At 42.5% G+C, this 11,247-nt stretch overlaps 1 protein-coding gene across 3 annotated transcripts in view; it reads left to right on the forward strand.

The window, feature by feature from the left end:
* Positions 1-9,201, forward strand: part of ZRANB1 (zinc finger RANBP2-type containing 1) — a 54,707-nt gene extending 45,506 nt beyond the window's left edge. For all 3 annotated transcript variants that reach the window (XM_046027995.1, XM_046027996.1, XM_046027997.1), the window contains exons 5-10: positions 664-735; positions 1,689-1,887; positions 5,454-5,574; positions 6,787-6,916; positions 7,019-7,248; positions 8,413-9,201. In XM_046027995.1, the coding sequence (XP_045883951.1) occupies positions 664-735; positions 1,689-1,887; positions 5,454-5,574; positions 6,787-6,916; positions 7,019-7,248; positions 8,413-8,631 (971 nt within the window). In that variant the 3' untranslated portion in view covers positions 8,632-9,201. The remainder of the gene's footprint in view (positions 1-663; positions 736-1,688; positions 1,888-5,453; positions 5,575-6,786; positions 6,917-7,018; positions 7,249-8,412) is intronic.
* Positions 9,202-11,247: the final 2,046 nt, after the last annotated feature.

Genomic DNA, 11,247 nt, shown 5'->3' on the forward strand with positions numbered 1-11,247 from the left:
TCATTATCCTATTTTCATTCCCTTTGGATATATACCCAGATGTGGGATTGCTGGATCATGATACTTCTGACATTTTGAGGAACCTCCATACTGTTTTCCATGGTGGCTGTACTAGTTTACATTCCACTAACTGTGCACAAAGGGTTCCCTTTCCCCACATCCTTGCCAACATTATTATCGCTTATCTTTTTGATAATAGTTATATGTAATTATTGGTCCAAATATTCTTTTTATTGTTTTTAGTTAACAGTTTTGCTAATGAAGTATGGACAGGAAATCTCATGTTCCATTTATGCACACACATATACATGCGTATGGTTTGTTTGTTTGTTTGTTTGTTTTTACAAAAAGACACTTGACAGCCTTCACTGCAAGGAAGGACTTTTTTTTTTTTTAATTTTATTTATTTGAGAGAGCGCATAAGTAGTGGGAGGTGGAAGTGGGGAGAATCTCAGGCAGACTCTGTGCTGAGCACCCAGTGTGGGGCTTGATCTCACAACCCTGGGATCATGACCTGAGCTGAAGCCAAGAGTTGGATTGAACCACCCAGCTGTCCCAGCAAGAGAACTATTTTAGAGGAAGTCACTATTAGATTCTTATATCAAATTTATTAAGTTATATGAGACATAAGAAAATCTTCTAAGTCTGTTTTTTTCTTTCTAGATATTGAAGACTTGCCTCCAACAGTCCAGGAAAAACTATTTGATGAGGTGCTTGATAGAGATGTTCAGAAAGGTAAGTGTGGAATTAATGTGATTTAGTTCAATATCCATACACTCTTTGTTTTTTAAGGCTTAGAGCAGTTCAGTGTATGGTTGACTTGTTTTATTTTTACTCCGATTGAAAATGTAAAGTCCTTAGGAGCAGTGTCACGTAGCGCTGTTAAAAACGCTCATTCTGTTAATTGTATCTTGATAACACCGGAAAAAAATTTAAGAATGCTCATTTCATGGCTCTTAATTGTGATGGAATAAGAGTATAAAAGTTTTTAAGCCTTGGTTTTCTACTTCCTGTTCTAGAATGTGTATATTTCCGTGTTAAGCATTCTCAGCAAATAGTAAAGAACTTAAAAGTTGAGAAAAGTGGGGCACCTGGGTGGCTCAGGAGGTTAAAGCCTCTGCCTTTGGCTCAGGTCATGATCCCAGGGTCCTGGGATCGAGCCCCACATGGGGCTCTCTGCTTGGTGGGGAGCCTGCTCCCCACCCTGCCCCCGCTTCCCCATCTGTCTACTTGTGATCTCTCTCTCTCTGTCAAATAAACAAAATCTTTTTTTTTTTAAGATTTTATTTGTTTATTTGACAGAGAGAGATCACAAGTAGGCAGAGAGGCAGGCAGAGAGAGAGAGAGAGGGAAGCAGGCTCCCTGCTGAGCAGAGAGCCCGGTGTGGGGCTCAGTCCCAGGACCCTGAGATCATGACCAGAGCCGAAGGCAGAGGCTTAACCCACTGAGCCACTCAGGCGCCCAAATAAATAAAATCTTAAAAAAAAAAAAAAAAGTTGAGAAAATTATTCTAGGGCCACAGATGTTTCAACTACTTGGAAGGTTTGTATTCCAATTGATCAGATTTATTTAGGTGTTTAATAGTAAATGAACATCAACTTAACAACATCTAGAGAATGGGTTCTTTTTTCCAGTGAATAGTCCTAAATTGCATGAAAATGAACATGTTACTTAAATTCCTTATATAGAGTTAGAAGAAGAATCCCCAATTATAAACTGGTCTTTGGAGTTGGCTACGCGCTTGGACAGTCGGCTGTATGCACTTTGGAACCGGACTGCAGGAGACTGCTTACTTGATTCCGTGCTCCAGGCTACCTGGGGCATTTACGACAAGGACTCGGTGCTCCGGAAAGCCCTGCATGACAGCCTGCATGACTGTTCACATTGGTGAGCTGTTGCCCTTCCCTATGTAAAACCAGGCGTGCTCTTGCCGTGTCATTTCCCTATAGTGTTGGGATACTTTTTGCCTCTTACATTTTCTGTGGAAGCTGGAGGGAAAACTTTGGTTTTTTGCACATTGAGACTTTAAACATTTTGATAGATTTTGCTAAGCTTTTAAATAGAAACATTTGAAGTTAAATAGGTCTTTGCTATATTTTTAAGTGTTACGAATTAATATTATGTTGAAATTTACGATTGTTAGCATTGTATTACGAGATTTTTTTTTCTTCCTAAGGCACATAATCTTCAGACCACATTTTATCTTGCAAATTTTGAAATCCACAGTAAAGTCAAAAAATATGTATACGTAGCAGTGCAGCGGACCCCGATATTTCCTGCCCAGTTGTTAACCTGTACCCCACATATGCCTCATCTCTGCATATGTAAACACCTCCCTTTGCCGGTTGGTTTAAGTCCCCATGATGCTTTTCCCCTGACAGTATCTCTGTATATCATTGAAGAACAAGGATATTCTCTTACCTAACTGAGTCCTTATTACCACATCTGAGAAAATCAGCAAGGACTCCGTTATCCAGGATACAGTCCATATCACATCTTCTTGATATCTTAGAATTGTCCTTTGTGTAGATGGTTTTCCCTGGTATTTGAAAGTAGAGCATTCCCGGGAATCCTTTTGTCAGCTGAAATGGAGTAAAGCAAAGTGCAGTTACCATCTTGTACAAGTGAAAATCCTCATTGGGTTTCTTTTTGGCTAGCAAAAACAGGTGCTAAGGTAGGTCTTTAGTAAAGGTGAAGGGGTACGAAGCAATCTTTCAGATAGCGGGGGATCCTGTGTGTGTGTGTGTGTGTGTGTGTGTATACATATATATATATATATATATATATATATATACACTTTTTTTTTTTTTAAATCCAACATCCAAATCATGACTGGTCTTGACTTACAGTGTTTTCTTGGTTCTGTATATACATTATCTCTGTTATCATAAATGAGAAAAATCGAGGCTGAAAGAAGCTAAGTTAATTAAAATGTGTTTTTTCCTTTTACACTTAAGTGAATGCTCACACAATAATGATAATGGTCGTACTCCAAAAAACTCTGCGCCCCTAGTGCCTCTGTGTAATTTTTCAGCACTTGTGAATTTTTTTGTCAGTATTGAGGGGTTATGTGAAGTCCATTAGAACATAGACTCCATGAGAACAGAGATTTTGTTGTGTTTCATTGTGGAAGATCTGGTGCCTCCAATAGCCTGACCCAGAGTAAGTACATAGTAAATATCAGTGAGTGTAAATGGAAGCAGTATCAGCGCTTTTTTGAGAGCTAAAGTATAGATCAAAGCATAATGCAAGACAGGAAGAATTTGAGGTCACCTTAAAAATATTAAAAAGCTCTCTGGCTGGCAAGCCATGACGGCGACCTGATTGGATGTATAATGCACACAGGCGTACCTCGGAGATACTGTGGGTTCCGTTTCAGACCACTGCAGTAAAGTGATATTGTAGTAAAGTGAGCCGAAGGAAACTTTGGCTTCCCAGTGCATATGAAAGTGTAGTCCGTAGTCAAGTGTGCGATAACATGAAGTCTTAAAAAACTATACATTCCTTAATTTTAAAAATAGTTGATTGGTAGGAGACCCTAACCATCATCTGAGCTTTCAGTGAGTCGTAATCTTTTTGCTGGTGGAGGGTCTTGCCTCAACATTGATGGCTGCTGGCTGATCAGGGGATGGTGGCCATTTCTTAAAATAAGATGACAGTGAAGTTTGCTGCATCAGTTGACTCTTCACAGATGATTTCTCTGTAGCATGTGATGCTGTTTGATGGCATTTTACCCAGTCAGAATTCCTTTCAGCATTGGAGTCCGAGCTCTCAAACCCTGCTGCTGCTTCACCAGCCAAGTTTATGTGACCGTCTCAAGCCTTTCTTGGCATTTCACCAGCCTTCACAGCATCTTCACCAGGATTAGAGTCCGTTGCAAAAAACCACGCTCTGCTTGTCCATCCCAAGCAAGTCCTCATCTGTTCCAGTTCTGTCATGAGATCACAGCGCTTCAGTCTCTTCTCGACGCTCTGCTTCTCATTCTGGCTCTGTTGTTACTCCCACCACAGCTGTGGTGACTTCTTCCACTCAGGTCTTGAACTCCTCCAGGTCGTCTGTGAGGGTTAGAATCAACTTTTTCCAGACACCTGTAGATGTTATTTTGACTTATTTCCATGAATCATAAATGTTCTTAGTTGCATCCAGAATGGTGAATCCTTTCCAGAAGTTTTTCCGTTTCTTTGCCCAGATCCCTCTGTGGAATCGGTGTGTATGGCAGCTAGCTATGGGCTTACTTGGAATAATGACCTGAAGGGTGAAATTACTCCCTGATCATGGGCTGCAGAATGAATGTTGTGTTAGCAGGCATGGAAACAGTCTGGCTGTTTGTCTCCATCTTGGGTGATTTGGTGAACTGTCAGTGCTGTCTGTCATATGTCTGTCTGTCAGTAAGACTGTCAGTCATAATGTGAAAGGAGCTTTTTACCTGAGGGGTAGGCATTAGGTTAAATATTTAAAATATTTAGCAAATTACATATATATAAATATATAAAATATTTAGCAAAATACATATATATAAATATATAAAATATTTAGCAAATTATACTGAAGATGGATGTGCTGTCATCCAGGCTTTGTTCTTGTATAGAGTGGAGTGTATTTAGCATTTTTAAGGGTCCTAGGATTTTTGGAATGGTCAATGAGCACTGGCTTCGACTTAAAGTCACCAGCTGCATGAGCCCCTTAATAAGGGAGTCAGCTTGTTCTTTGAAGCCGGGCACTGACTTCTCCTCTCTGGCCGTGGGCAGTCCCAGATGGCATCATCTTCCAGTAGAAGACTGTTTCACCGACGTTGAAAATTTGTTTAGTGTAGCTACCTGCATTCATGATCTTCCGCTAGATTTTCTGGAAAACTTGCCGCAGCTCTTGTATCCCTTGCTGATGGACTTTGCACTGCGATGTCTGGAGACTGCATCTTTCCTTAAACCTTACAAGCCAGCTTCTGCTAGTTTCAGATTTCTCTTTGATAGTTTCCTCGTTTCTCTGAGCTGTCACCGAATGGGCCTTGCTCTGGAAGTGGTTTTGATCCTCCACTTGTGAACACATGGGCTATTTCTAGTTTATTGTTTATACAGTGACCAAACAATAATGTGGAAATGTAGTGTCGTTGATTGTATCCAGTATTTCGGGTGATTTTGAATGTTTTGGGGTTTTTTTTGGTTTTGTTTTGGTTTGGTTTTTGAACTTGTAAACCAATAGTAGACATTTGAAATTGATTGTTCTCATCACTAGTGTTTTGGGTGAGAACTTGGTGGGTGGTGAATGGAATTGTGTGTGAGAATGTGTTAAATGATGTCTGCTAGCAGAAGGCAGGTATTTTTAATTTGAAAATTTAGTGCAAACTGGGTAAAATTAATACAATTACTGATCTCTTTACATGAATTTCTTAAAGACTACATTAAATAAATGATTGGAACATTTATAGAAGGCTTATTTTTTACTATCTTTTTCAGGTTTTACACACGTTGGAAAGATTGGGAATCATGGTATTCTCAGAGCTTTGGTTTACATTTTTCCTTGAGAGAGGAACAGTGGCAAGAAGACTGGGCATTTATACTCTCCCTTGCTAGTCAGGTAAGAATGCTTTGAGACATGTTGCTTCTGTGAGAACAGTAGGCTACATGCTCTGAACCCCTGGATTTACATGCGTGAACTATGTTGGAGGCATTGGGGTGTACACGAAAGAGTGCTTGATTGGGCCTCAGGTGACTGGTTCTGGCCATGACTGCTGTCTGTCGACAGTATGACCGGAGGCAAATCTGCACCACAGGCCAGAGGCGGTAACATGTTTCTTACATGAAGTGATTAGAAATTGTCAGAATGAAAGTTGCACTGGGATGATTCCAAGCGCTTATATACTTTTTTAAGATTGTTCTTCATTTATATTGTCCGCTTAGGACAGTGGCTTTATACCCGTTTATCTACTGGGTAGCTCCTGTTCCGTGTCCGCGAGGGCGCTGAGCTGAGCCCGCTGAGCTGCTGGCGGGCACTGGCGCTCTGCCTTCGGGCCGGCGGTGCAGCGGGGGGTGAGGCTCTGTGTCCACGTGACCTGGACCAAGGGGAAGGTGCCATGGCCGGCCGGTGGAAGTAGTTCTTTAAAATTAACCTGGGAATGAACTTTTAGAAAAATAAATCGTGTAGAGTTGTTCCTTTTAGACTCTGGCTTTCATACTAGTTTTGTTCCGTGAAGCATGGTCAGTATACGGAGCTGTAACGTTCAGATATACACACAGCAAGGCATCCCTGTTCTTCACGGAAAGCACCATTATTTACTCGAAGCCTGTGAGTGAAGTACCTTCTGTCACAGTGGCTGTTGTACACCTGCGACACGTACTTCCTAAAAATGGGTTGTCACAGTCATTATAGAGGGGTGATAGACCCGGTCAGTATTCTTGCTGTGTATGTTTCTAAGAAGTAACAGCTCCTCTTTCCACTAGGGTCGTGCTCTAACAGGTGACTTAACAAGGAGGCCGTGGGATGACTCCGGTGTCCCTTGCTATCTGAGTCTCTTGTTCCTGGGATCACTATTTAACCAAATCCATTGGGTTCTTGAGATTGGATAGCGAACCATCTTGTCTGCATAGAACTTGCAGATTTCTTTTATTATTTCATTGGATGTTGCTGTTTGAAGAATCGAACTCTTCTTTAGCTTGACGGTATTACTACTAATAAAAGCATCGGTCTAGTGTACTGAAGGGGAACAGCATTGTGTTTTGCATAGTCATTTTCCAGGGCAGAAATAAATGTTTTAAAGTGAAATTGCTTTCTTTATTTCATTCCATACAGCCTGGAGCAAGTTTGGAACAGACACACATTTTTGTACTTGCACATATTCTTAGACGACCAATTATAGTTTATGGAGTAAAATATTATAAAAGTTTCCGGGGAGAAACTTTAGGATATACTCGGTTTCAAGGTAAGTCCTGTTCAAGAGTATTTTAGAAGTCTTTTGTTACTCCCCCATGCGGCCTGCAGCCATATCCTGATAACCCCATGGGGATTTTCTCTCCTCCTTCAGGTGTTTATTTGCCTTTGTTGTGGGAACAGAGTTTTTGTTGGAAAAGTCCCATCGCTCTAGGCTATACAAGGGGCCACTTCTCTGCTTTGGTTGCCATGGAGAACGACGGCTACGGCAACCGAGGTGCTGGTGCTAACCTGAACACCGATGACGATGTCACCATCACGTTTCTGCCTCTGGTGGACAGCGAGAGGAAGTTACTCCACGTGCACTTTCTTTCTGCCCAGGAGGTAAGAGGCGTGGCGCTCCCGTGAACCACCTGAAATAGTCACGCTGCCTGGACCTAGACCCGGACAGTGTCCTTGTTGCCGCCATGGCCTTGCTGCCGCACAGCCAGCCCCACCGCTGTCTGGCGCCGACACGTGGCTTATCCTGTGGGCACGGTCCTCCAGACCGTGACATGTACCTTTCCCGAGCTGCTCTGTAGGTCGTGGGGTGCACATGCAGCAGGGACGGGAAGATGACAGTCCCTGCCCTGAGGCAGGGAGGGGTGCTGAGGAGAAAACTGGAAAGATGGCGGTTGGGGGCCACGGGACTCATGATTGCAGTCGGGCCGTAATGGGAGGCGTCTGACGTGGTAACACCTGAAATGAGCCCCGCAAGGGAAGAGAGTCTGGCAGAATGTGGGGGAAGAGAGCTGGAGGGAGAGGGTACCACAGGGTCTCCGTGTGGTTGGTGGGGAAAAGGTTGAGGGGCTCAGGGATGGCAGAGGGCTTGCCAGCAGCCTTTTAAAGCTTGGCTTAGACGTTGGGCAAGCTGGGAAGCCTGTGGCCGGTTTGTCCGGAAGAGGAGCACTGGCTGCTTGTTGTGGAGACTCGAGACAAGGTGCCTGGAGCAGTGGTGGGGGCAGGGGGAGGGAGGTATAGACCAGGCAGGGGCGGCGAGGCTGTGGAGAAAGAACACTCTGAAAACCCGTTTTCTTAAACAGTTATTGGGCGTTTATTTAATATACTAGAAATTTAAAAACTTATACCATCAAGACATTAATTAGTAGAACAGAATTTTTATAACTTCATTCTGTAAGTGGTTTACTGAATAAACTCACCTTGTCATGTGTTTGAAGCTGAGACTTTTTCTTCTAGCCTTTTCTTGGCCAAGATCAGTTTATTAGGTAACATTTGGTTTTTCCTGTTCTTTCAAACAAATTAACCCATTAGTAGGTAGGTGGTTTCTCCCCCCGTGAGATTTTCCTGTGAATTTTCCCATAGACATTTTTCTGTTTAGCCATAGGAGACTGGGTTTTATCATAAAATTGATGAGAGGCTGAAACTGTGTAAAAAGTTTGTTGCTTTGACCTTTTCATTAGTAATCCTGCCAGCCATGTTTTCATTCAGCTCCGAGCAGGTCTCTGATCTGTGGTATTATTTCCCCTTTTCTTTACATTCCTCTAAAAGCTAGGTAATGAGGAACAGCAAGAGAAACTGCTCAGGGAGTGGCTGGACTGCTGTGTGACTGAAGGCGGCGTGCTGGTAGCCATGCAGAAAAGTTCTCGGCGGCGGAACCACCCCCTGGTCACGCAGATGGTGGAGAAATGGCTTGACCGCTACCGACAGATCCGGCCTTGTACGTCCCTGTCCGATGGAGAGGAAGATGAAGATGATGAAGATGAATGAAAAAAAATCAAAGAGCGGAAGACCAGGGTATCAGCTCTGTGGTGACCCCAGAGCTGGTGTGGTGCACGCTCCAAGCAGAGCGCAAGGCATGGAAGGAACCAGATCTGGCAGGATCTGCCCAGAAGGGCTTTTCTAATCCACACCCATGGAGATGGGGCGCATCTGCTGTGTGAGGAGACAGAGAACTTTGTTGGACTACAGTTTGTTTAAAAAAAAAAAAAGAAAAATATCCCCTAATTTTATTAAGACGGAACTTTTTTCCTTTCAAATTGTAAATCTGTCTATAAATGTAACGCATGTGGTTGTGTAAGAAGTTGTGTAATAGGACAAGTTGTACCAGCATCTTCGTATTACTGAGAAGTTTTTTCCCGCACGGGCACCTCGGAAAGCACATGGCAGATGACTCTTTGTTCCTTTGAGATACTCTTGTTGAAGTAGAACCTGGCCTTCTACTTCCATCTTAAGAGATCCACTTTACGTTGAGTCTCATTCGAGCTCATTAAAGATTTGGAAACTTTTTGTACAAATTATCCACAGCAAAATATAAAAATAAAAACAAGCTTTTATTTTAATTTAGTTCCTGTCGTGCCCAATAAAACGAAGTCAAATCTTTAAGGAACAAACTGCAAGGAAAGTAGGATTGTGTGAGTGGACTTTACACAGACGTCATTCCCTTATTTCAGAAAGGGTTTTGGTTTCTATTATTTCGTCTTTTTCTTAAGCTTCTGTATATCCCTTTTCAGTACTTAGGTATTTATTTGTTTGGAAGAGTGCCCTCAAAATGAGGGTGGTTCTCCCGGAGTCCGGGTGGCAGTCTCTCGGTGAGTCGTCACTCCCTGGATCCACGTTAGGAAGGGCCTGGGGAACGGGCCCACTCGTCACTAGATGAACCGTGGGAGATTTGCGCCCTTGATTCGGTTGACGACGTTCTCCTCCCAAGTGGCCGTGCAGAGGCTCTTTGGATTCTTGCTTTATCATCAACTCTGCTTGAAGCAAATCGTGTCAGGAAGGCCTGCCTTTGCTCGGGCTGATTGGGCACAGTTACGTATAGAATAAAGATTGAAAAATGCAGTAAGGTGGAAATGCATTGTATAATGAATTTCTCAGAGTAGTCTGAGAATTTTTGCATGTTGGTTAATTGTGGCCATTCTTATTTAAAAGTTTAAACTATAATCTTAGATAGAAATCTTTTTATAAAAAGTATTATTTGACCACTTCAGGTATATGTTCAATACTGGGTAAAAATTTCAGACCTATCTCAGGAACACATACAAGACTTAGTGTCCTGATAAGCACTTTGTGGATTCTCGATGTGGCAAGGAGTTTGGAAAGCAGCCCCATACGCACACGCATGCACGCAGTTTCTTCCCTTTGATGAAAAGGCTGTGAAAACCCTTTAAATATTTGCTTCTTGTTTTCTTCTAAGCTCTGTTTAGATGGTGTTTTAAATGTGCACAACCTCTGACTCGATGCTGGAAAACTAAAGATAGAAAAACACCCATGAGATGTCCTGTCTTTAGTTCCTTCTCCCCTCTCAGAACAGTGCAGAGGGATTCCCAGGATGAAAGGATCACTTCTGCTGTATGCTAAAACTTGCAGGAAACTTTTCTTGATTCCATATCAATGAGTTTTGGTGTAATAATGGTAAATGTTACTGTTGTAAGTGGCTAGGTTTCCCTACAAATTGACTCTGGTTGGCTTTCGTTTTGGTCAGTAATTAAGTTTTTAGAAGGCTATCATTCTGACTAAGCATAGTATCTCTATAAATTTTTCTCCATACATAGGAAGAATTTTTTCGTGGGCACAGATCCTATTCTAGTTGCTGTTAAGCAAAACTACCCTCCCAATTGAAGAAGCCAAAGAGAACCGTTTGAGAGAAGCATCTAGTCACTATGGTCTACACCGCAGTCAATGCTGTCCAGAAAGCATAGGCTCAGTAGTTAGCCTGTGTGTGGTGGTCTGCTGAGTGGTGTTTCCCCCAGGTGCCTCTTTATTTATTTATGATCAGTGATCCCGACCACACCTAGTTTAACGGGTACAGCATTCTTCCCTGTGGGAAAGGTAGAGCATTGCATTTCCTAGGCTCCAGACAGGGATGGGGCTCTAAATGGTTTTTATAGCAGATTGGCTGCTAATGGCCAAAATGTTGGTGAATCAATGCTATGTTAAGCTCTTGAACTATTAAACAGCCATAATTGTTGTCCCGAGATAGAGTACACAGTCCTTTTCTCCACGATGAGGTCTTGGTTGACTCTGGACAGTAATACCTTACCTGTATGGATTTAACTTTATGGTTCTTTTTTAGGGAGAATACAGTGTGGTGTTTTCTGTTCTAATTAAACAAAACTTAGGTGTACCATGGATTTGAACTGGCCTTTTTTGTTTTTGATTCTAGGCTCACCGAGTTCCAGACTTCATCCGTGTTATGGGAACACTGCTTTCTTGAGGCAGTTGGGGAATCTTCCTTTTTGGGCATTTGTTGTCATGCCCTCATTGAGAACATCCTGGTTATGACGAGGATGTTCAGCTCCTGTTCTGTTTCCTGGAGTGATGGGTCAATCAGTAACCATGTGCTCTGTCTCTATCCACAGGAGGTTGTTTTAATGTAATTTTTTT

Source organism: Meles meles, chromosome 13 (assembly GCF_922984935.1).
Source record: "Meles meles chromosome 13, mMelMel3.1 paternal haplotype, whole genome shotgun sequence".
NCBI lineage: Eukaryota > Metazoa > Chordata > Mammalia > Carnivora > Mustelidae > Meles > Meles meles.